Source organism: Lissotriton helveticus, chromosome 3_1 (genome assembly GCF_964261635.1).
Source record: "Lissotriton helveticus chromosome 3_1, aLisHel1.1, whole genome shotgun sequence".
Lineage (NCBI taxonomy): Eukaryota > Metazoa > Chordata > Amphibia > Caudata > Salamandridae > Lissotriton > Lissotriton helveticus.
In genome coordinates this window covers 657261300-657283770 of record NC_136061.1, presented here as the reverse complement: position 1 = coordinate 657283770, position 22471 = coordinate 657261300, and the positions used below count along the sequence as shown (strand labels likewise).

At 47.0% G+C, this 22471-nt stretch overlaps 1 protein-coding gene across 3 annotated transcripts in view; it reads right to left on the bottom strand.

The window, feature by feature from the left end:
• The window catches only part of LCK (LCK proto-oncogene, Src family tyrosine kinase), a 564072-nt gene that overhangs the window by 131115 nt on the left and 410486 nt on the right, over positions 1–22471 (bottom strand). For all 3 annotated transcript variants that reach the window (XM_078680721.1, XM_078680719.1, XM_078680720.1), the window contains exons 4-5: positions 14464–14554; positions 3312–3410 (exon numbers count right to left, since the gene is read on the bottom strand). In XM_078680721.1, coding sequence (XP_078536847.1) covers positions 3312–3410; positions 14464–14554 — 190 coding nt within the window. The remainder of the gene's footprint in view (positions 1–3311; positions 3411–14463; positions 14555–22471) is intronic.

Sequence of the window (22471 nt, the reverse complement as noted above, 5' to 3'; positions counted from 1 at the left end):
ATTAAGCTTAGGAGTGGGTAATTGCAGAGGCCCCTAAAATAACACGTTTTCTAAGCTGTGAATTTATGCCTAGAAATGTTACTAGTAATCATTTTGCACTGGGTCCATCTTTTTCTCATCAGAGTCAGAAAATGATGTGGGTAGTTGTCCTCTGAGAGGACATTTTTTTGCCTCCTTGAAAAATAAAATGTTCACCAAATGATCCAGTGTTTAGGAAGAATTTTGAGGGGGATTTTGAAGAAAATTAAGAGGGATTGAGGACATTTTAAGTGGGAGACAGGTAAAGCCACTTTTGACTTAAAGGGTAGTATGCCCCGCCTACTTTGGAAGTGTTGGCATGAGTTATCCTCCTTTTTGATGTGTCTGGATACAGCAGACCTCCCTCCAATAACAACTGTAGAGAGTATCCAAGCAAACTAGAAATTATATCTTCAACCCCCAAGAGCGTGAGAAGGATGAAGGGCTGGGACGAGGAAGGGTTGTACTAATTTGTTAGGATATTCATGGTATCTGAATGAATAGAGTAAAGGTCTCACAGTTTCTTAGTGATTTGAGAACACACGCAAGCTAAGACCAATGCCAAAAACTTTAATGGGTGAGAGATGTGCAAGACTAAAAAAAATCAAGTTTTTAGTGCCTTCCAAAATCTAAGATTACCTGCTTAGTTCAAAGATTATAAAGTAGGGAACTTTCACAGCTCCTCCTGTGGGAACTGTGAGCAAATGATGGTTAGAGGAACACGTCTGGTGAGTGGGGCAATAATGTGAAAGTTTACTCATTAATTTATCTCTCAGTGGTCAACAGTGCTTTCAAGATGATTCTAGAAAGGATGGGCAGCCGATGGAAAGATGTAAGTCTGTCTGTGGGTGACAGTGACCACCCAGCATCACATTCTGAACAGGTATGGGCAAAAATGTGTCTTTGGAGTGTCTGATAACCGAGTTTGCATTGGCTAATCTTGATTGATTTAGAGCATTAACAGCAGTTACTTGTAGTCTCATGTCAAGATATGGTCGAATACTTTTCAGGATGCACAGTTGGATAAAGCAGGTATTCTTGCAACCTGGGGGCCTAGGGGCAATTTGGAGTCAATAAGGAAACCAAGGTTGTGAACAACATTAGCAGGGGCAGGTTATGGGCCCATTGTACGAGACCAGAACGCGGTTATTCACAATTGGAGGAGGCCAAGTGGATCTCTGACTTGGCTGGATTCAATTTGAGGAAGTTAGTGGACATCTGCCAGTGATTGGCGTAGAGGCAGTTTGCCATCATGCCTGGGCTCTGCTGAACTGATCTGGAAGGGACTATATGAGACTGTCCACAGGCATATAGAAGCTGACCCCTCGGAATGGAAAATTATACTTACATTGCAACTATCTATTAGTAGCTTGTCTTGCTATAGATTCACATGCTTTACACACAGCGCCTCATTTATGAAAAGTGACGCATTGCTGCGTGAAAGCAGTGATGCGTCACTTTTAATTGCGCCCTCCTTGCGACATGCTAGATGCGTCATATTTACTGTATGACGCATCATGTCGTAAGAGTTACAGATACGTCAGTATTTCTGACGTTATCTGTAGGTGCAAAAATGAAGCGTTACTGGAGTGTGTCAAAAAAGGATTGTTGCCGCCGGCTAGAGCTAATTATTGGTGTTGAGCGTATTCCGTCTGGATTTTGGATTTTTATAGAGTAGACTTCTACTTGATTGCTCCACTAGGCATGTAAGGTCTAAGGTCCAAACCCCAAAATGTACCAAATGGATATAATTGAAAACGCTTACCACAGGCCAAATGGATATCCGCCCAGGATTCCTTTACTCATGAACGCACCACTAACTCACAGTCTGTTTGAGCCTCCTGAAAGCTTAATGCCTTCTACCCACTAGCATCATTCACCAGAAGCGCCTTCAACACTTCCTGGAACTCAAAACATCATGACAGATACAGCCAGACCATGACAGTGTCACAGATAGACTCAGAACAGGACTGCGTCACAGATGCACTCAGAACATGAAGGTGGCATGCATACATTCAGACCATGACAGTAACAAGCATATAATCAGACCATGACAGTGGCAAAGAAATGATGGGGTATATTTACAAGGGGATAGCGCCACCAGAACATCTCTTTTAGGGTCGTTCTGGTGACTCTGTGCCCTACTCCATATTTACAAAGCGGCGCTGAGCCACTTATTTATTTATTTATTTTTGTTTCTTATATAGTGCAGGAATTCGACCCCCAAAGGGGTATCTCCGCGCTTGCGTTCTTACCACAAGCTGGTTAACTTAAAGACAATCAGGCCGGAATTGTGGGAAATTACCAGGTCAGAAACAGATGGGTCTTGAGGCATTTCCTAAATGCAATCAGATTGGGGTTTAGCCTGAGAGTGAGGGGCAGGGAGTTCCAGAGGGTGGGGCCTTTATTCGATAAACGATAAAGCTCGACCTCCCTGTCTCTCTTTTTTGATCCTAGGTATCTATGGCCTCTTTACACACATCACTTAGCGTGAAAGTGTCGTGCAATGGGCGTTGCTGTGGGTCTTCCGCAATACCCATGGCTTTTTGGCGCTGCCCCAGATTTACAAGGAGATGTAAATCTCAGGCAGCGCCAAAAACCAACACAATACAAGAGCAGGCGCTAGAATGGCGAAGCGAGGAGAAATTTTTTATTTCTCCTCGTTTTTGCTTTTTCTACGTGTGCTGCATTCTGCAACACACATAGAAAGAGCAAAACAACATGAATGATTGTTTATGTGCAGGAAGGTGTCCCTTCCTGCACATGAACAATCATTAATTAATGACGATTTGCTACTTCCAAATGTGTTGTTAGAAAGCAGCACACATAGAAGTAACAAATAGCCATTATAGAGTGTTTATGTGAAGAAAGGGACACCTTCCTGCACATAAATAATCATACCCTGCGAAGGAAGGCACCCTTGAACTATGGTGCAAGGGTGCCTTTGTTGGTGCTAGGCAGCTAATTTTACCACCAGCGCTAGGGAAAACACAGGGGTGCGCCGTATTGTTGTAAATAGGGCACATCTCTGCATTTTGGAAATGTTGGAGTGCTGCGCTTCCAAATTTGGTACGGCTCCGCACTCTGACATTTCCTTGTACATATGCCCCCCTCAGTTCAGAAAATGTCAGTAATGAAGATGAAGACCGCTCAGAACAAGCCATTGACGTACCTTTCACACACAACAAGTTAGTCACAAAGACACTTACGGCAACACAACGACAGGGAACCTCCCAGCAAACATGCGCTCGCACAGATATCCACAGAAATATGACAGTGACAGATATACTCACGGCTCAGGCTCCAGGGTGTTCAGCATGGCCACAAAGTTATAGGGAATGAAGCCGCAGTCACCAGTTGTAAGTGACTGGGCCTTCCACCATTCGCCCCGTCTGAAAGCAAAGGTCAGAGTTACTTGGGGGTGCTCCTAGGTGTGGGTGAATAACAGACAAGACCCACTAACTATCAGTTACTGACAGGCCGGGTATCCCTCCCCCCCTTTTGGAGACTGATGGCTGAGACACCGCCCATATAAGGGTGTGCCGCAGGTGGGGCTCCTCCCATGTGCCGGTGGCTGGGAGCAGTGGTTCCTCAGTGGACTGCTTGACTGACAGGTAAGGCTCTTCCCAAGAGTAGTGAACTCACAAGCGAGAGTCTTCTGAGGAGTAGGTGATGGAGGGGAGCCTCCATGATCCTGTGGGTGATTGACAGGCGATACCCTCCTAGGTGTCATTGGCTTGCAGCAGCTTTTCTGCAACAATCCATTGAAAGACTATGGTCCACTGGCTCTGGCCTTTACTGCCCTTCCTCCTTCTGGCTAACCACAATAGGTGGATTATCTACCCAAGGAAATGATGGACTGCGGAGTGAACACCGGCTTGAACATCTAACATAACACCCCCAAACTCCCCTGTGGAGCGAGCTTCCTTTGGGCCCTCTAGTTGTTCACAACCCATTACCTACCCACAAAGGACTCAACTGGCCTTCTTTGGTCTAAGAACAGCCAGAGTTTATTAGATTTTTCGCAATTTGAGATACTTTTTTGTGAAAGCATCAGTCATCACTGTGTTCAGGACATGCAGCTATCTTATAGGTCAAGTTGGTCATTCATTGATAATCCATCCGTTTACAGTCATAATATTGTTGTTATGTGTTATTTGGGTATTTATTGAAGTGCACGTACATCAGCAGGTTTCTTGGCGCTGAGGTTCCGAGCTGAGACCTGCCAGACAAAGAAGCCACTAGTAATAAGCCAAAGTAAACAGGCATGTTTTGAGCTGTTTTCTGGACCGCATGTAATCCACCTCAAGCCTCAGTGAAATGGGCAAAGAGTTCCAGAGCCTCGGACCCAAAAAGGAGAATGGAGTCCCACCGATGCGTTTGAATCTGGAAACCACCAGAAGATTCAAGTGCATTGATCTCAGAGTATGCAGGGAGAGTACTTGCTGATAAGTGAGGAGATGAAATTAGGCCCTGTTCCCTGAATAGCTCTAAAGAGAATACAGTAAGTTTTAAACATAGCTCTCTGTTCCACTGGAAGCCAGTGGATATATTTTAACAGTGGGCTAATATGACATTGTCTGTCCTGAAGATGGATTATTCTAGCTGCTTGATTTTGAATCATCTGAAGACAATGTTTCTGCTTTTGTGGGAGATCAAGATAAAGCGCATTACCGTAGTCAATCTTGGATAAGATAAGTGCAATCACTACTTGAGTACAGGCCTCTTTGCTGAAAAAGCGTCTAATCTTGCGCAGCTTACGGAGTTGGACAAAGCAAGAGGAGGTAACTGACCCAATCTGGGCAGTCATGGAGAGACCTTGTGTCATTACCAGTAACAAATCATTTTACAGTCATAACAACGTTTGGTTGGCCCTCCATCACTTTGTCAATCGCCATGAGTCCTCTTGTGACCACTCTTTCCTTTATCTCATTGGAACAATAAGTTGCAGCTTCAAGGCTTCCCTTGCTACCAATGTCTGGCATTCACAGGCCTGTGGCTGTGCCTGGGAAGCAAGTGTTGTGTCCACCCAGCGCTGGCCATCTCTTGACCCTTTGTTTGTGCACTAGAGCCCCAGCCATGAGGGATCCCAAGGACTTTGGGTATTCATCTCTTTCTGTCCTCGTGTGATGTCATTTTTTGGCCATCCTGGTAGCTGTACCCCGCCACACAGCCGGGGGTTCTACAACTGCCGTCAGCTCCCTTCATCGCCCCTATATCCTGGAAGGAGAAATGTCCTGCCCTAAGAAAAACCTAACAGCTTAAGCGTCCCTACAGTGTTCAACAGGAACTTGTCTATCCTGACTCTGGATAAGTGAAACTTGTCGTCCGAGTAGTAACCTGGTCTCTTGAATTTATGGGGCCATGCCTGACAACCAGCCGCGGTCTGTGCAGGTAACAGAGGTGGGGCCGCATGGGCAGGATTTCGAGGGACGATGCAGAGGGAAAATGTATTAACCTTGACCTCTCTCCTACGGCGACCTTTTCAGGTATACTTATCTACCGCCCCCCAAACCAAATGGGAGATTTTCTTGACTCTTTACAACTTAAAGTTGCTGACTTAGCGGTCACTAGCCCACACCTCACCATATTAGGTGATATCAACATCCATCTGGATAATCCAGACGATCCCTCAACCAAAGCCTTGTTAGAGAATTTGGAAGCTATCCAACTCACTCAGAAGGGTTTCGAACCGACACATGAGAAAGGCCATCTGCTGGATGGAGTATTTAGCAATGACCACAGATTAGTAGTAGGAACCCCTTTGGCCCTCACTTGGTCTGACCACTACCTGGTCCCCCTACGGTGGCAACACACCACCTCTGCCTCACCACCTCCGCGCACTCTGCTTCAGGGGAGAGAATGGACTAAGCTCTCTGTTGACAGGTGGACAGATGCCCTACTTACCAACATCCCACAAGTTATAGATGATCCAATTCTATTGTATGACAACTACTCTCAATGGGTCACCAAGGCCCTTGACGATGTGTTGCCACAAACAACCCTAAGGGAAAAAACTAAATCTAAGGTATCACCATGGTACACCCCCAAACTTAAAGAAATGAAAAGACACTGTAGGAAGTTAGAAAGAACCTGGAGGGCCACTCGCTGCAGTTCAGCCAAAATAAACCATCATGATGCCATAAAAGAATACAAAGCAGAGATTAACTCAACCAAGGCCCGCTTCTTTGAAGACAAAATTAATAACGCCCAGAACTGTCCCAGAGAAATATTTCACATCGCAAAATCTTTAATTGATATCCCATCTATCCCCCCTGACCCCAGTAAAGCACAATCCCGATGTAACAATCAAGCAGAATATTTTTATAATAAAATACAATTAATTTCATCGGCATTTGTCGCTCCAGATCTAGCTGACCTCGAAGCAACCATGCCACCCGGCATCACACCCCACAGACTGGTAGAATTCCCTCCAGTAGAAGTGGACGACCTGGAGCTTATCATAAAAAAAATTAAAACTGGATCCCCAAGCGATCCCGCACCCCCATGCCATTTAAAAAAAATCATAGATACAATACGCCCAGTTATTCTTAACATCCTTAATAACTCCATCACTACTGGTATAGTCCCCACGGCCTGGAAGAAAGCACAAGTACGAGCTCTTCTGAAAAAACCCTCTTTAGATCCAGACAACATGGCCAATTATCGTCCAATATCCTTGCTCCCCTGGGTAAGCAAACTGCTCGAGAGACACATCAACTCATCTCTCACCCATTTCCTAGAATCTAACAGCATACTTCACGATTCCCAGGCAGGATTTCGCCCCAGGTTGGGAACGGAAGCAGCTCTCTTGACAGTAACAGAATTAGCTAGGAAACAGATGGACTCGGGCGGCACTACAGCAATTATTTTGCTGGATCTTAGTGCCGCTTTCGACACTGTAAACACCACCATCCTCATTCACCGTCTTAAACAAATAGGGGTATTAGCAACAGCCATTCGATGGCTACAATCTTTCCTAGAAAATCGTTCTTTCCGAGTAGTTGAGGGCACCACACAATCCAGGTCCTGGCCTCTTAACCAGGGTGTGCCTCAGGGCTCGTCCCTGAGTCCCACCCTTTTTAACGTATATATGCTCCCCTTGGCAGACATCGTTCACTCATTCGGCCTGGAGCTGGTCACATATGCTGACGATACTCAACTGATCGTCTCCGTGAACCAAACCATCGTTTCCTCGCCTAATCTCGAGGAATGTTTGGTGGCAGTTAACAAATGGATGGCCAGCTCTCACCTAAAACTTAATGGTGATAAAACGGAGCTGATGATTCTGGGAAATCCAAACATCCCCTGCCTGCTACCAAACTGGCCCCCATGCATGGGCACCCAGCCCCAGTCCAAACCTCAAATAAAGAGCCTGGGCATTTGGCTTGATGCCAATTTGAATTTCACCTACCAAGCAACAATCGTATCTGCCACTTGTTTTGGCTTGATGCGTATGCTCAGGAAAATACTACCACTTCTCCCCCCTCAAGCCCGCAGGATCATGGTGCAAGCTATCATCCTGTCCCGTTTAGACTACGGGAACGCGCTGTACCTAGGGGCCCCAGCCTCCACAACAAAGAAGCTCCAGGTCACGCAAAATGCAGCAGCCCGTCTCCTGCTGGGCCTAAACAGGCGGGACTCAGGGACTGCTGCCCTAAAAAAACTCCACTGGTTACCCATTAAAGCTAGAACACTGTTCAAATCAATGTGCTTTATGCATAGGGCTATGTGGAAAGAAGCGCCAGCAATGATCTGCTCGCTGGCCATTCCATATCTCCCCCGCAGGTCGCTGCGTTCCAGCACAGCCTTTCTGGCTACCGAAAACCAAGTCAAACGTGCCAGATGGGGAGGCCGCTCCTTCTCTTGGAATGCAGCTAAGGCATGGAATTCTCTGCCAGTCTCCCTGCGTGGGGAACCTAATCTCCTAAAATTCCGGAAGGAATTGAAAACCCTTCTTTTTAAATAACTACATCGCCTTTACCTGTCCCCCAGTCATTTCAGCGCTACGAGGCCTCCGGGTTGTCTGCGCTTAATAAAACCCACTTAATAATAATAATAATAATAATAACTTTCCCTCTGCATCGTCCCTCGAAATCCCCCCACACGGTCCGACCGCCCCACTGCTGTTACCTTCATGGACAGCAGCTGCTGACAACTTCTCAGCCCATTCCCTTGCAAAAGTTACTCATTGAGATGTTAGGCTTCCTTCTGGATCTCTCTACCGCGTTATGGTTAACAGCCCCACCACCTTTCAAATCTTGCTATCACCTCAGACCACAGTACATCTGTGGGACGGATCATTTGGGAGATGGTTGTGAGATCGGCCTTCATCATTTCCAACAGTTGCTTGCGCCCTAGCTCGGTGAGGTGATTGCCACCCAGGTGCACCACAATGGTGTCAGGTTTTTCCCTTGTCCACAGCACTTAGTGACCTCTTAGCAGAAGCTGTGTCCACCTAAAGCCTGGCTTGCCCATCCAAACCACCCTGATGTTGCACAGCCATATACCGCCATAAAGTATCCCCGAGCTGGCCCATAGCTCGGCTCTTGTAATGTAGGAGTGGCCCACTATCCAAACCATCCGTTTCCTGCATCCGACCTCTGTGGTGTCAAAATGAAGCTCTGCATTAGTTACCCTCTTATGTAAGCCTTGAAGGCACAGGATTTCCATCCGCCTAGCCTCATGATCCCTTTCTCCCCCAGGCCTCACGGCAGCTGCTGTCGTGGCTATGCTGATGCAAAAGGAATGTGATCCGAAAGACTCAGATGTGAGACTAGCCTGTGCTAATGCCATATGCATCACAGCTGTGAACTGGAACCTGCTGAGATACGTACAATGAGGTGCATGATCAGGGCCAACACCCTGCAGACTGTCCTGCAAGTATCTATACATAAGGCATACGGGGCAGTGCTCAGGTGGCTCTGTGTCCAGGCTTTTGACTTCCCCCTGTAATTGCCCGATGAATACATTTCCCCACCTTACTGGTGTAGCAATCTCCCCATGTGTTACTCCCCCGCCGCCACCCTCTGGTAGCCCTCCCAGCACTTACAATTAGTGGTGGTGGTTGTGGGCACAAGGGCCTTGTCAATGAGACTGCAAGGTCTGTTCCACCACTTCTCAAAGGTCAGTAAGGGATGGCATAATCTTATCCTCTGCTCACGGTGTTGGTGGAACCGAGTCCACTGGAACCGAGTAAGAGCATCTGCGATAGAGTTGTTGCACCTAGAGACATATGTGGCTTTTATTGCTGTGTTTGCGCTCAGCTAGCAGCCCACCAAGCGTCGCAGCAGGTCCAACACCCTTGGGAAATTAGCTGCGCCCAAATTTATCGCTTGTACCACCGTGCGGCTGTCAGACCAAAGCGTCGCTGCTTGGCAAGCTTCCATTGCCTTCACAAAAATGCCACCACAATGGGAAAGAGCTTCAGCATTGCCACATTATTTGTCCAGCCTGCTTCATTTCAGTTGTCTGACCACCGCGTCACGCACCAGGCTGACACCAGGAGGCAGCGAAGCCTTCGCCCCCTGCTGCGTCTGTGAAGAGGTTCTATTGCTCATCTGACACCCAGGGTCCCATCAGACTAGAGTCCCACTGACGTTAGCAAGGAAATCCTGCCACTGCATGAGGTATCATTTGACCCCGACGGTCAACCAGACCCTGTGATGCTTCTGGGAGAGACCCCATGTTAGCCGAGCCATTCGCTTAGCAAATGCTCTTCCTGCAGGGATGACCCTCATCCCAAAGTTGAGTTTGCCTAATAGCTGCTGAACCTCCCTTAGGGCCGCTTTCTTCATGGCCAAGAAAGCTGAGATGGCCGTTTTAAGTCTGTAATCTTCGGCACTGGTAATCTGCAAATTGTTTCCACTGAGTATAGCTTGATACCGAGGAATATTAACTGTGTTGATGGGCCCTCCGTTTTGTCACGTACCCATGGGAGGCCGAGTTGTTCTGTCAGTGAGATGAAATGATCCAGCATGGTTCTGCATTGTGCTGAGACCGGCTTCCCCAAAAAAGAAAGTCATCAAGGTAGTGCAACCTCACATCTATCTCCCATGGCCCACTCTAAGAAGGTGCTAATGGCCTTGAAGTATCACAGGATATGGCGCAACCCAGGGGAATGCATCTACTGTAATAGAAAGTGCCATCGATCTGAAAGCCCAACAGGTGGTACCTGTCCTGTCTGATTTTGCCATTAAGGCCCAGGACATGCTCCGGCAACCTACTGCTTCCGTGTTGTACCGCCACCTCCTTTACCTGCTCGATCAGCAGGTTCAAATCCTCTGCGCCGGATGCAGTCCTCCCGCGCTGAACCCCTGCTTGCTGCTTCCTCGTATCCCCGCTCTTTCAACAACAAGGTTCAGCTTGCAATTGCAGCTGGCGACACTTTTTATTTATTTATTTTATTTGAAAAGTTTTATAAAGCGCGAACATGACCCTTGCGGGTTTCAGAGCGCTGTACACAGAGTCAGAAGCATGCATGAACTCAGAACAGTTTTGGTCAACATTGTAAAACAACAAGAAGTAAACAATCAAAGTCAGATACCGGGTAGAAGGCCCTACTAGTTCAGTTTCTCATACAGTGCAAAATATTTCCCATAACATTCAGTGAAACAATCATATAGTATATAGCCCCGCTATTACCTTCCCTGAGTGGGCTGTTTTGGACTGGTTTTTGGATGGTTATTTTCTGTACTCGCTCCTCGCCTCCCGGGTTCGCCGTCATTGCACCCTACATGAAGTCTGTGCCTGTAGCGGCTCCACAGTCTGTGGCGTGCAAGGATTGAGATGATGGTGGCAACTCTGGGGTCAGATGCGTGAGTACTTATTTTGTGCAGCATTCAATGATGGTTGCTGCAATACTGAGCAGTCCCCCCCTCACAAAGATCCCTTTTGGCCATGTAATGACTTCGGCATTCGGCCCCAATTGGGCGCTTTTAAAGAATTGCTGTATGTTTTATAACGTTTCCTGCTGCCTGGCCCTATGTCGCCACCAGGCGGGCAACTAGAGCCAAATTTAGGGGTGGGGGGCCTGAAAAAGATTTCGGGGGAGGGGGCTAATTCTTCCCGCCATAGGCAGAGTAGCTCTAAGAAGGGGTGAAAACACAACAAAAGCCTTATTAACAAGTAAATGGTATTTTAAAGACCTGTGAAGTACTCGGGTGCGGCTGCAATTAGACGGTGGCCATCCCGCGCAGCTGTCTCAGCCCGGGCTGACACACACGATGGCGGTGAGGTGGGGGGGACTGAAGTCCGGTGAGCCCAATGGGTGTTGTGCGCCTGGTCGCCGCCCATGGGAGGCGTTAGTCGCAGTCCCCTCTGGAGTCCTCCTACCGCCTCCCGTGCCTGCACTTCTAGGTACAAAAGTGTCACTAAGGCGTTAAATCCTCAATATAATTGGTGCCACGGAATATGAAGTTGATCAGCGCTTATAAGTGCTACAGTGTAAAATACATTATATAAATGTCTTCTTCAATCACTAAAAAACTATAAGGGGCTTATTTACAAGCCCCTTGCGCCACCGGCGCTTCAAATTTAATAAGGGAAAAATTGACGCACCAGTGGTGTAAGGGGAATGTAAATAAGCCCTTACATTGTGGTGGGTAACTGACTAATCTGACCGCCTTAAAAAGGCTGACCAGGATGTGAGGCACCTCCCACCTGTGGGTACTTGACAGATGAGTCAATTCCAAGTGTGAGTGACTCGTTCTAACTGAATCACTATCAGGGTAGGGTCTTCACGTGCGTAGCTGGCCTATGGTGGCCCGTGAGAAAGGTTTGATGGACAGGTTGGGATTCTCCCCTGTTTGAATGCATGTTGGGTTAGTCTCCACGCGGCTGTGGTTGACTGACAGATGAGGACTCTCTCACAAGAAATTGTCTGACACTTGAGGCTCCTCTCATGTATGTATGGCTGACAGGAGCGGATCCTCCCAGGTGTCCAGTGAGCGTCATTTGGAAGGGACTGTTAAACTGGAGGGCTAAACAGAAAAGAAGCACATGCTGATATTTTTACATTCCTTTTTAAGTTGACTAACTATAATACATTTGTTCATAGGTGTAGATTCTGACACCAGTTAGAGATCACAGCTTTGTAAATTGGATATAACAGTGGCGACGAGGCATTCAAATGGATTACAAAGGCTCGGAGATAAGCGAAGAAACTGCGAATACTTGAGCGACTGAACAACACTTAGTTCACCAGGTCATCCTGATCTCAAGAGGCAGAGGTGAAGTTGGTAGTGCACCGGCTTAGGCACCTGCCAGAACTCGGCCAGAGGCTCTTCGGAGCAGCAGCCAGTGAGTGAAAGTGGGATCTGAGGTCACCTGTAGGACAATCACCAGACCACTGAAGGGAAAGTTTTCATGAGATCTAGAATCTGTCATGGGTGGCCAGTAGTGCTTCTGAACTGAGTCCCAATCAGGAGGCCAGGCACTGTTGCTGCTGAGTCTAAAAGGTCTGCGCCTATGTCTAAGCTATATGTTGAATAGGCCAGGGCATTACAAGTAGTTGGCGCAGTTGAAGTTTTGCAAGTTAATCTGTGGCATATTCGTTTTTTGTTTTTTTCTGAGTAGATACTTTAATCTGATCTAATTCATAAACTGCATGTGATCTTTACTAGCAACCGCCAACCAACGCAGGAGAAGGTCTGAGCTCATGCCCCTGCACGTCAGCAGAAAACACTGAACAAGGGGGCGGGGGAAGCAGCATTTCACAGGAAATGGCCATGAAAGGTAAGAGGTAAAATTACTTTTTATGGGTCCCTTTAACTATCCCGTGCCCTTCCTTTAACAATACATATTTGACATGTCTTGCCAATAAGGTTTTTATGCACTGGGTTGTGTGGCAGGGGTAAGCACTCCCACTGTAGTGCCAGCAGCCTCAAATCCTAAGTCCAGTCTGCACATCTACCTTCCTGCAGTTGACCTCGAAATCATTAGAGTGAAAAGTGTAGCGTGCTGTGCCCTGTGTTATAAAAACACATGTTTGAGTCCTCGTCAGGAGCACGCGGGGCTCGTGGAGCAACCAAATAGGCAACTGGAACACCTCTGTATCAGACCAAGCCAGCCTGATCCAAGTGGCAGCCTGTTGCATAACACAATATTATGGGTCCCCATGCAAAATGTGAGGAGGGGCCCCTGAGTCTCCCATATCTCACAGATATTCATTGGCCTTGGGCTGAATGCCCCACCTCCCCCCTTGAAGGATTGAGGCCTACAACGCTGCAAGGGCAGTAGGAGCCTGCATCACTCCCCCAGGCTGGGCAAGACTCTTGCTCGAACTATGGTCACCCTAGAAGTCCAAACACCTACAGGAATGAGCCTCCAGCTCTCACTCCAGCCCTCCCTTCCTACCACTAAAATCTCTTACAGCTGTGGTCTCACTGATCGGAAGAGGTTGCATTAAAGGTCAAACTGTATGCATTATGCGGAGGGTGGCTGGGCTGGAGCGTGGATAGGCCTCCCAGGGCCCAGGCTTGCCTATCTCCCTTCAGCTCTATGGCCGGCTGTCACCCCTGTGTCTGACCACCAAAGTCTCGGACGGGTGCAGAGACGTTGAAGGCATGGGCAAAGTGGGCAAATCCTTATGGCCCATAGCGTTAAAGGGGGCACAATCAATTGAAGGTAATCACTCTCTACATCACCTGAGTGTATTTCTCTATCTCGATCTCTCCCTCTCTGTGGTGTAATCTTAAGGATTTTTGGTGTACTGGCAGCGGCAGCTGAAATAAAGAAAAAGTGGTGGAGAGGATGGAGGAGGTTTCCTGGTCCCAGCAGACACTGGGACAGCATCAGAGTCTCCCTGTGCAATCCCCGCGCTGCTCTCATGCTATTGCCATTAGCATAAGAGCAGCTCTAGGATTGGCCTGAGCGGGCTTGTTTAACGCTCGCTCAGGCACAGAGAGTCTGTTCTGTTTCTTCAACCCAGCTGTGCAATACAGCTGTGTTAGAGAAACCAAACTGCGCATATCTATTTGGCTGGCCTTCGACCGCCGGCCAAACAAATATGCGCACTTAGAAGTGCACACACCACTTTGTTTCTCCTCCCTATCACGGCCCGGCCCCTCCCAACACACGCTGGCTTAGCCAGCAGCGGAAAAAAACCCGATAATAAAATATTGTTTAATTTTTGAGCTGCTGGCTCTGAGCCAGTGAGGTGACGCACCTCCGCCATGCCGGGGGAGCCGCTGCTAGGCACCGGGCAAAGGAATATATGAGCTGTTTTTGTGTGATTCAGTTTCTGTAAGTTGAACTATTTTAATATCTTTTTGACTTTATGCTAGCTTCTATTAGTACAAAATAGGTAATACAATTCAAACAGGGGCCCCCAAACTCTGACTTGCAGAGGGCCCGAAAAACCCTTGAGATGACTCTGGACATGGGAGTTAAGGGGCTACAGCCCTGGGTTGGCTCACAGAGTAACATTGCACAAGCCACACTTACTGCTCGAGAATCTGTAGATGGTCCCCAGCCTGGAAGCCCAGGTCCCCGTCGTGAGCCGGCTCATAACTGTACAAGGCGACCACCAGTTTCTCTAGAGGGAGCAAAGGTACACTGGTAACACGGCAATGCATGCTCCGAGAGAGAGAAGGGAGTTGAGGCGGAGGGATGAAGGGAGAGAGGGCAGGAAGAAGGAAGAAAGGAAGAGGGGTGGAGAGAACAGAGTAGGGAAGGATGGGATAGAAGAGAAGAAGGAAGGGATGAAGAGAAAGAGACAAAGAAGCCTTAGAACGAGGACCGCCGTGGATTTATGGGGATTAGGGGCAGGAAGGAAATAAAGCCATAAGCAGAGAGGTAGGGATTTGAAGGGAATGAGAAGTAAAGGAATGAATAAGGGAGTAAGAAACAAAAATAGGAAGGGGTGGGAGTGAGGAAGTGTGCACAACATGCAAGTTGCTCGTCCCCCCCCCTCCCTCCCCTCTGGAAAGACTCATAGGAGACAACTTCGATTGTGGTTTTGCCAAGGTGTAGCTCTTTATCTTTATTCACACAGATTCAGTGAAAAAAGAGAACCATAATCAAGCAGACATTATAGTTATGAGAATACAGGACATAAGTTCAGCCCAAAAACAGTTCAAAGATTGTACAAGCAACACAACAATTGTGAACAGTGCCTGAATGCCACTATTCCTTATCCATCTACAACTGGGGCCGGTTTTGCAGCAGAGCTGCAATATCGGCCTCCTGTAACAAAAGCAGGAGTGGTTCTTTTTACTAGCACGTACCCCCCACCCCCCTGCTCCCAGGGCCGGTCGAGCAGCAATCTGCTAGAGCTGATTGCTGTTCCTAGTCCGGCCCTGCCTGAACCAAGGGCATGATGGGGATTATTGACACGCATACCTTAGTGGCAACTTACACTTACCCTTCATTTCACAGAGGGATGGGCAATACCCACAGTTCCATGTCAACACTGACACCAGGGCACTGCATAGCGCTCCGTCCCTGCCGGGGTACCTTTAGCCAGGCAAATCCCCCAAAATGTTCAGCTCCAAGGATCCCAGGGTACAGCTGAAAGGTCCAGGACCACTCCTACCTACTGAGTGTCCAGGCAACTCAACACCCCTACAAGGAGTCAGTACAGTAAATCAGTCCAAATGTTTCGGGTAGCCCCCTTTTTCTGCTGCTTGAAATTCCACCACAGGGCGAAGAGGTCACTGGCAATTTTGCCCTCCCCACCAGCTGCCGCTGGAGGGCTTCGGTAATGGCTCCAAAGAGTGTGCAAATGCAGACCAAAGAGCTTGCAGCCCTCAGAAGCAAATGTACCCCATCACCAATACCCCACCTTTGCCCATTGGGGACGTGTACGCTGGCTGACTGCCCAACAACCTTAAAGTTTACTATTGGGAGCATATGTTGATTCAATCTGACAATGTAAGTATTCCACCCAATCTCAGTTCTTCTTTAACGCTGTACGTATGAGAAACAACGGAATATATTTGTTTTGACACTGTCCCATTTGAAAGCCTGTTGTTAGGATTTTGTAAGACATGATCAACCTGTGTGGCCTCAAATTAACTGGCCATGAAGAGTATCCCTGCTTAACTAGTTACCTATTCTATACAGCTAAATGGGTGAATTATAACCAATCTGTGGCATTCAAGAAATACCTTGCCCAGATGGTTTACTTCCCTGGTAGTCAGCATAAGGCTAAGGAGTAAGATGCTAGAAGAGGAAGTCTATGCAGAGACTTTCCTTCTGCCTTTACCCTTCTTAACCCCTTCGACGCTGATGACGAGCTGGGCTCGTCATGGCGTAGCCTCCTCGCACGCTGATGACGAGCCCAGCTCGTCACGTAACATGCGCTTTTGAAAATCTCAGCGTACGGGCGGAATTCCGCCCGCACGCATGCGGTTAACGAAGAGTCACTCTCATCTGGGGAAAGGGAATATCCAGGACGAATCGAGGGAAGATTGCTCACACCTAGAGGAACTCCCTATGGTTTCCCTTTTTAGGTCTCGCTAGACGAAAGCAAAAGCGAAGCTTTTGCTGTCTATGCGAGACAACTTATGTAGTTACTTTTGGGGAAATGTGGACAGCAGACTGTTACGAGCTTTTTCTGGCCGAGATTTGACCTCGTGGGCGCGCACGCCCAGCACACGCCCAGCCAGGTCCCGCTCCGGGGCTGCTCCCTCTGTATCAGCTTTATACCTCTCTTTTTGTAGATCTTAAAATGTAAACTGGCTTTCCTTGTCTTCAGAGCGCAATAAGATTGTCGAAAAATAAGACATGTATGTGCCGCCGTCTGTGTGGGTGTGTTTCTTGCGTCTTGATGGCGACTATTGATCGGAAAAGTGTGGTTTAGTAGTATGACTGCTATGTGTAAAACGTCACAGTGTTGCCTAAAGCATACTGCTCATGACGTTTAAGTATATTGCAAGTTAGGATAGTTGTTGGATTGACCTTTGTTATATTTTATTTCATTAGCAGCAGTACTAATTGTAGAGGAATGTAAATAGCAACAGTGGTGGTACATAACTAGCAAGAATGTAGTACTGAGCACACACATGCCAAGAAACCATTGTTTGCATACATAGGCCCATTGTCCAGCAGTTGCAGACAGACATTCCTGCTTGCTATGTGATATGTGATAGGCGATGACAGTGCATATCTACAGGCTAGCGATGACAGTACTCCTCTACAGGCTAGCGATGACAATGCATATCTACAGGCTAGCGATGACAGAGCATATCTACAGGCTAGCGATGGCAGTACTCCTCTACAGGCTAGCGATGACAATGCATATCTACAGGCTAGCGATGACAGTGCATATCTACAGGCTAGCGATGACAGTACTCCTCTACAGGCTCGCGATGACAATGCATATCTACAGGCTAGCGATGACAGAGCATATCTACAGGCTAGCGATGACAGTGCATATCTACAGGCTTGTGAAGCCAATGCATATCTACAGGCTAGCGATGACAGTGCATATCTACAGGCTAGCGATGACAGAGCATATCTACAGGCTAGCGATGACAGTGCATATCTACAGGCTAGTGAAGCCAATGCATATCTACAGGCTAGCGATGACAGTGCATATCCACAGGCTAGCGATGACAGAGCATATCTACAGGCTAGCGATGACAGTGCATATCTACAGGCTAGCGATGATAATGCATATCTACAGGCTAGCGATGACAGCGCATATCTACAGGATAGCAATGACAGCGCATATCTACAGGCTAGTGAAGCCAATGCATATCTACAGGCTAGCAATGACAGTGCATATCTACAGGCTAGTGAAGCCAATGCATATCTACAGGCTAGCGATGACAGTGCATATCTACAGGCTAGCGATGACAGAGCATATCTACAGGCTAGCGATGACAGTGCATTTCTACAGGCTAGCGATGATAATGCATATCTACAGGCTAGCGATGACAGCGCATATCTACAGGATAGCAATGACAGCGCATATCTACAGGCTAGCGATGACAGTGCATATCTACAGGCTAGCGATGACAGTGCATATCTACAGGCTAGTGAAGCCAATGCATATCTACAGGCTAGCGATGATAGTGCATATCTACAGGCTAGCGATGACAGAGCATATCTACAGGCTAGCGATGACAGCGCATATCTACAGGATAGCAATGACAGCGCATATCTACAGGCTAGTGAAGCCAATGCATATCTACAGGCTAGCGATGACAGTGCATATCTACAGGCTAGTGAAGCCAATGCATATCTACAGGCTAGCGATGACAGTGCATATCTACAGGCTAGCAACGACAGAGCATATCTACAGGCTAGCGATGACAGTGCATATCTACAGGCTAGCGATGACAGTGCATATCTACAGGCTAGCGATGATAATGCATATCTACAGGCTAGCGATGACAGCGCATATCTACAGGATAGCAATGACAGCGCATATCTACAGGCTAGTGAAGCCAATGCATATCTACAGGCTAGCGATGTCAGTGCATATCTACAGGCTAGCGATGACAGTGCATATCTACAGGCTAGCGATGATAATGCATATCTACAGGCTAGTGATGACAATGCATATCATCAGGCTAGCGATGACAGTACACATCTACAGGCTAGTGATGACAATGCATATTTATGGGCTAGCGATGACAATGCATATCTACAGGCTAGCGATGACAGTGCATATAGGCTAGCAATGACAGTGCATAATTACAGGCCAGTGATGACACTTCATATCTACAGGCTAGCGATGACAGTGCATATCTACAGGCTAGTGAAGCCAATGCATATCTACAGGCTAGCGATGACAGTGCATATCTACAGGCTAGCGATGACATAGCATATCTACAGGCTAGCGATGACAGTGCATATATACAGGCTAGCGATGACAGTGCATATCTACAGGCTAGCGATGATAATGCATATCTACAGGCTAGTGATGACAGCGCATATCTACAGGATAGCAATGACAGCGCATATCTACAGGCTAGTGAAGCCAATGCATATCTACAGGCTAGCGATGACAGTGCATATCTACAGGCTAGTGAAGCCAATGCATATCTACAGGCTAGCGATGACAGTGCATATCTACAGGCTAGCGATGACAGAGCATATCTACAGGCTAGCGATGACAGTGCATATCTACAGGCTAGCGATGACAGTGCATATCTACAGGCTAGCGATGATAATGCATATCTACAGGCTAGCGATGACAGCGCATATCTACAGGATAGCAATGACAGCGCATATCTACAGGCTAGCGATGACAGTGCATATCTACAGGCTAGCGATGACGGTGCATATCTACAGGCTAGTGAAGCCAATGCATATCTACAGGCTAGTGATGACAGTGCATATCTACAGGCTAGCGATGACAGAGCATATCTACAGGCTAGCGATGACAGCGCATATCTACAGGCTAGCGATGACAGTGCATATCTACAGGCTAGTGAAGCCAATGCATATCTACAGGCTAGCGATGACAGTGCATATCTACAGACTAGCGATGACAGTGCATATCTACAGGCTAGCGATGATAATGCATATCTACAGGCTAGTGATGACAATGCATATCATCAGGCTAGCGATGACAATGCATATCTACAGGCTAGCGATGACAGTGCATATAGGCTAGCAATGACAGTGCATAATTACAGGCCAGTGATGACACTTCATATCTACAGGCTACCGATGACAGTGCATATCTACAGGCTAGCGATAACAGTGCATATCTACAGGCTAGCGATAACAGTGCATATCTACAGGCTAGCAATGACAGTGCATATCTACAGGCTATCAAAGCATGAAGATGGGAACTTTACTTGTTTACAACAGAATGTTTCAGTTATTGTAACTTTCCAGTTGTTGTATTTTAAGGACGTTTTTAAGCGCTTGGAGAGAATAAATGACCCTAATATTGGGTGGCAGGGACCTTCAGTGCAGGCAGCTAGGGAGGTAGAAGACACAGGGTCTGGGGGCAGCACAGAGTGGATTCTCTACTGCTACAAGATTGTGATCAGCAGATCTTAAGTTCCAAGCCGCTGTAAGACAAGTTAAAGTCAGTGTCGGGGGCAGACAGGCCTGAAATGAGATTGACTATTTCTCAATTTTCTGGTGCCTTTGGAAAGGTGGCAGTGGAGGGCCAGTGCACCAGCGCTATCGGTATTATAGAAGGGAACACACAAGCGTCTTCACCCCCTTCTATAATACCAAAGTGCCCTGGTGGCGTGCAAAGCGGGCGCAAATGCCCATTGCGCCCCCGGGGCAACTTATGTAATACGGCCCCGGTAACATTACATAAAGACATATTCATTTTGCCAATCACAGGATGTTGAGCGACTCAATGCTTGATTTCCACGCTCCAAAGTCCGCTGCTCTTCACCCCGTTACGCCACACTCTCTCCCATAAGAACTGAGGCATTTGCCATTTCCATTATATACAATGAGGCCATAGTTGTTGCTTTTTTAGGTCTCGCCTGTCAATGCGCTTGCGCATTGAGCTTGCAAGAATATAAGGGCTTAACGAGAGCTTAAACATCGGGCGATTTCATGCTGTGCCCGTGAAAAGCAAGCTCAATGCGCAAGCGCATTGACCTGAAAGCGCGTGCACATGAAAGCCAGCCATCTGCCTCCAGCAGCTTCACTTGAAAGGGATCATTTCGCACTTTTCACGGCCGCCAGGCCGTGTCGCATTTCTCCTCCCCCCTCCCCACAGCAATGCCCTTTTTCCCCTGCCACCCTTCCTTTGATGTCTGCTGCATTTACAATTCTTGTTTAAAATAGGAATTGAGCTCCACCTACATTACCACTTACACCATTTAAACAGTCCTGAAATATGTATCACCAGTGCATATCTTTAAAAAAAAACAGGAGCTTGCTGAACAAAAGTTACCACCCCAGACGATTTTTAGTCACTACTCTGGGTGAAACCGTTTATTTTTGATTGATCTCCAAAGCGCCACATGTTGCGTGCAGAGTGATTCAGGGTGCTGATATCGAAAAATCTGGGTTACAATTTCAATAACTTTAGGAAGGCACAATAACAGTTATTTATTTTGCTTTGTACATAGCCATGGCGGATCTACAATGAGACCACGTCTGCTCCAAGTATGTTATTTCTGCCCCCTCACAATAATTCATTCTGATCCTATGTATTGTCCAATTCCTTCCATTTTAAACTGATTTTTTTTTATTTCTCTCGCTTCTTCTTGTGAGTGAAGGTTTCAGGTAGTGCACATATTGCAGACTTACCCTTATTTGGCACTTAAGATTGAATTTTGTCATTGATGCCTGCCAAGAACTTGAAACTGCTGTCTGTCTCCCGGGTGCTATAGCATACTTCACAATGCCCTTCTCTGAAGGGAAAGCGCTCCTTTCGTCTGTGTTCTGTATTTATTCGCTTCACCCTCTCACTTATCTGTTCGGAATGTACTCTCCACTTCCTGGTTTCTCCTCATTAATAAGTCACCTCTGTGGTCCATGTTCCCCGTGGAGGCACATCTTGAAGCATTTAGGACAAACACCGTCGGTCTGCAAGCTCCCGTGGAGCCTGTGTTTTCTTTCCACTGTTCTCGGCGGGAGAGTAAGTTACGTAGCAATGCTACCTTTATCGGTGGCTTTCTTTTCTTTCTTCGTGTTTGAGCCATGAAACACACACTCAGCCTCATCGCAGATCCTGCAACTGCTTCTATGCGCTTCTCAGTCAGTGCTTTAAATGGATAGGCACTATCAGTTACCCAGTACCTGCACTTTTTTAATTTGGAAGGAATAGTACCGGCACTTCTTAGCACTGCTTCATTGCTTTTAATGGGAGTGTACTGTCTCTACTGAGCAGCAAACAGGTACTCTGGGAGAAGGAGGCTAAACAGTTTACTTCAAACATATGCGTGAAAATTGCTGTAGACAACGAGCCAGGTAGTGCACATATTGCAGGCTTACCCTTATTTGGCACCACCACAGCATCACTCGGCGGCACCACAACATCACTATGCGCTACCACAGCATCACTGAAGACCACGGCATCACTCGTTCGCCATCACAACATCACTCAGCGCCACCACTGCATCAATCTGTGCAACCATTCAACAACACCAGGTTCACACATGTTCTCTCAATGTTTCAAGCTTTATTGCAAATGTAACAAAAAGATGTTAATATTTCACTTCCGTTCTTGGATTTTCGTCACAATAAAATACACTGAACATAATCTTCACAAAAGTTATTTACAAAACTTTAAGCTAGTGCCATTATAAATTATAATAACTTTCATTTAAGTATTAATTATTGAAAAAAAAATAAAACCCATTGTTGTTTGTAATATCAATACATGTAAGTCACGTAAATACAACACATATTGCATTACAAATGCTATAGGTGTCACATTTGCGAAAGTTATAACTATTGGCATTGTAAATGACAACGCTATTAATTTCGGTATTTTCAAAAATAAAACATTAATAAAAAATGTGTCGTTTACAATACCAATAGCTCAAACTTTCCTAATGCGAGACCTATTGCA